At 40.9% G+C, this 1190-nt stretch overlaps 1 protein-coding gene across 1 annotated transcript; it reads left to right on the top strand.

The window, feature by feature from the left end:
• The first annotated feature begins 628 nt into the window (after positions 1-628).
• On the top strand, positions 629-1184 carry LOC117591756. Its single transcript, XM_034285064.1, has one exon. The coding sequence runs from the start codon at positions 778-780 to the stop codon at positions 1177-1179; it is 402 nt and encodes a 133-aa protein (XP_034140955.1). The 5' UTR covers positions 629-777; the 3' UTR covers positions 1180-1184.
• The last annotated feature ends 6 nt before the right edge of the window (positions 1185-1190 follow it).

Genomic DNA, 1190 nt, shown 5'->3' with positions numbered 1-1190 from the left:
ATATATTGCATAGAAGAAGATCACAGTAGACTTCATTATATCATTTCATCAGGATACTAGGAACGATAGTTCTGAGTAAATTGGTTCTATACCTAGTAGCGAAGATGAACCTTTATTCTCTCGAGATTAGTTGAGACTTGTTCAGACTGGAGAATTCGGTCCTGTTCCTCCTTTTCTCGAAAGGATCATCAACCAAATTTTCTTTTCTTTCTTTCTGCTTACGGACTTAAGGTTATAACCACCGAAGACATACCTTCTGCTGTGCTGGTGCCTGGTAGGAGACCCTCCCAATCATTGCCCATATTTTCGAATTTAGAATCAAAAAAAAAAAAATCTTTCTGGTCTTAAAGACCATATCGTTATATAACTTATATCGTTTTTCCTTAATCATAATTTTTTACAATGGCGGTAAGGCGAAGTATTGACAATATAAATGTTAATCTCGGCGAGGTAGTCGTACACTGCACTATATGCAATGATACTAGCCAGGACACCGACATTGTAGAAACCCATTGTAAACACAAATACCACAGGTCGTGTTTATCGGATTGGTTGACATCCAATGAGACATGCCCGATTTGTAGGCAGCTGTGTTCGTTACCGTTGCGTTCACAATCTCAATCGAATTTACAGAGTGGGGAAAATGCCGCGGAAAGGGTTAACCGATCGATTAATGCCGCGCTCAGAGCGTACGTTCGTACTGACCATCGTGAATGGGATGTGTTCCTTAGTAGCATAAACTGTTCGTTGAGAAAATCAATACACCAATCAGTTGGCATGGCACCATATTTCGTGGTCTTTGGTCAGCACATGGTTTCACATGGCCAAGATTACAAAATGTTGCGAGAAGTCGAATTACTCAACGAGGGCGAGGGAAAATTGTCAAGAGCTGACGAATTTCAGAAGATTCGCTCAAACATCGAGAAACACCTGACAAAAGCTTACAAGAGAAATCAACGCACTTACGACCTGAGATCCAAGCCTCGTTCGTTTGAGGTAGGTCAAGAAGTAATAAAGAGAAATTTTTCTTTGAGTGGCGCGGCCAATAACGTTAACGCTAAACTAGCTCCAGTTGGAGTGAAGGCTCGCGTAAAGCAGAAATGTGGCCAACTGATTTATCTACTGGAAGACTTGAACGGTAAAGAGCTGGGGAAATTTCACATTAAGGATATTTGGTAGCTAGAGACAAA

The sequence above is a fragment of the Drosophila guanche genome, unplaced genomic scaffold (genome assembly GCF_900245975.1).
Source record: "Drosophila guanche unplaced genomic scaffold, DGUA_6, whole genome shotgun sequence".
In the NCBI taxonomy this organism is placed as follows: domain Eukaryota; kingdom Metazoa; phylum Arthropoda; class Insecta; order Diptera; family Drosophilidae; genus Drosophila; species Drosophila guanche.
Note: the sequence above shows the minus strand (reverse complement) of the source record. Positions and strands in the feature narration are given on the sequence as shown.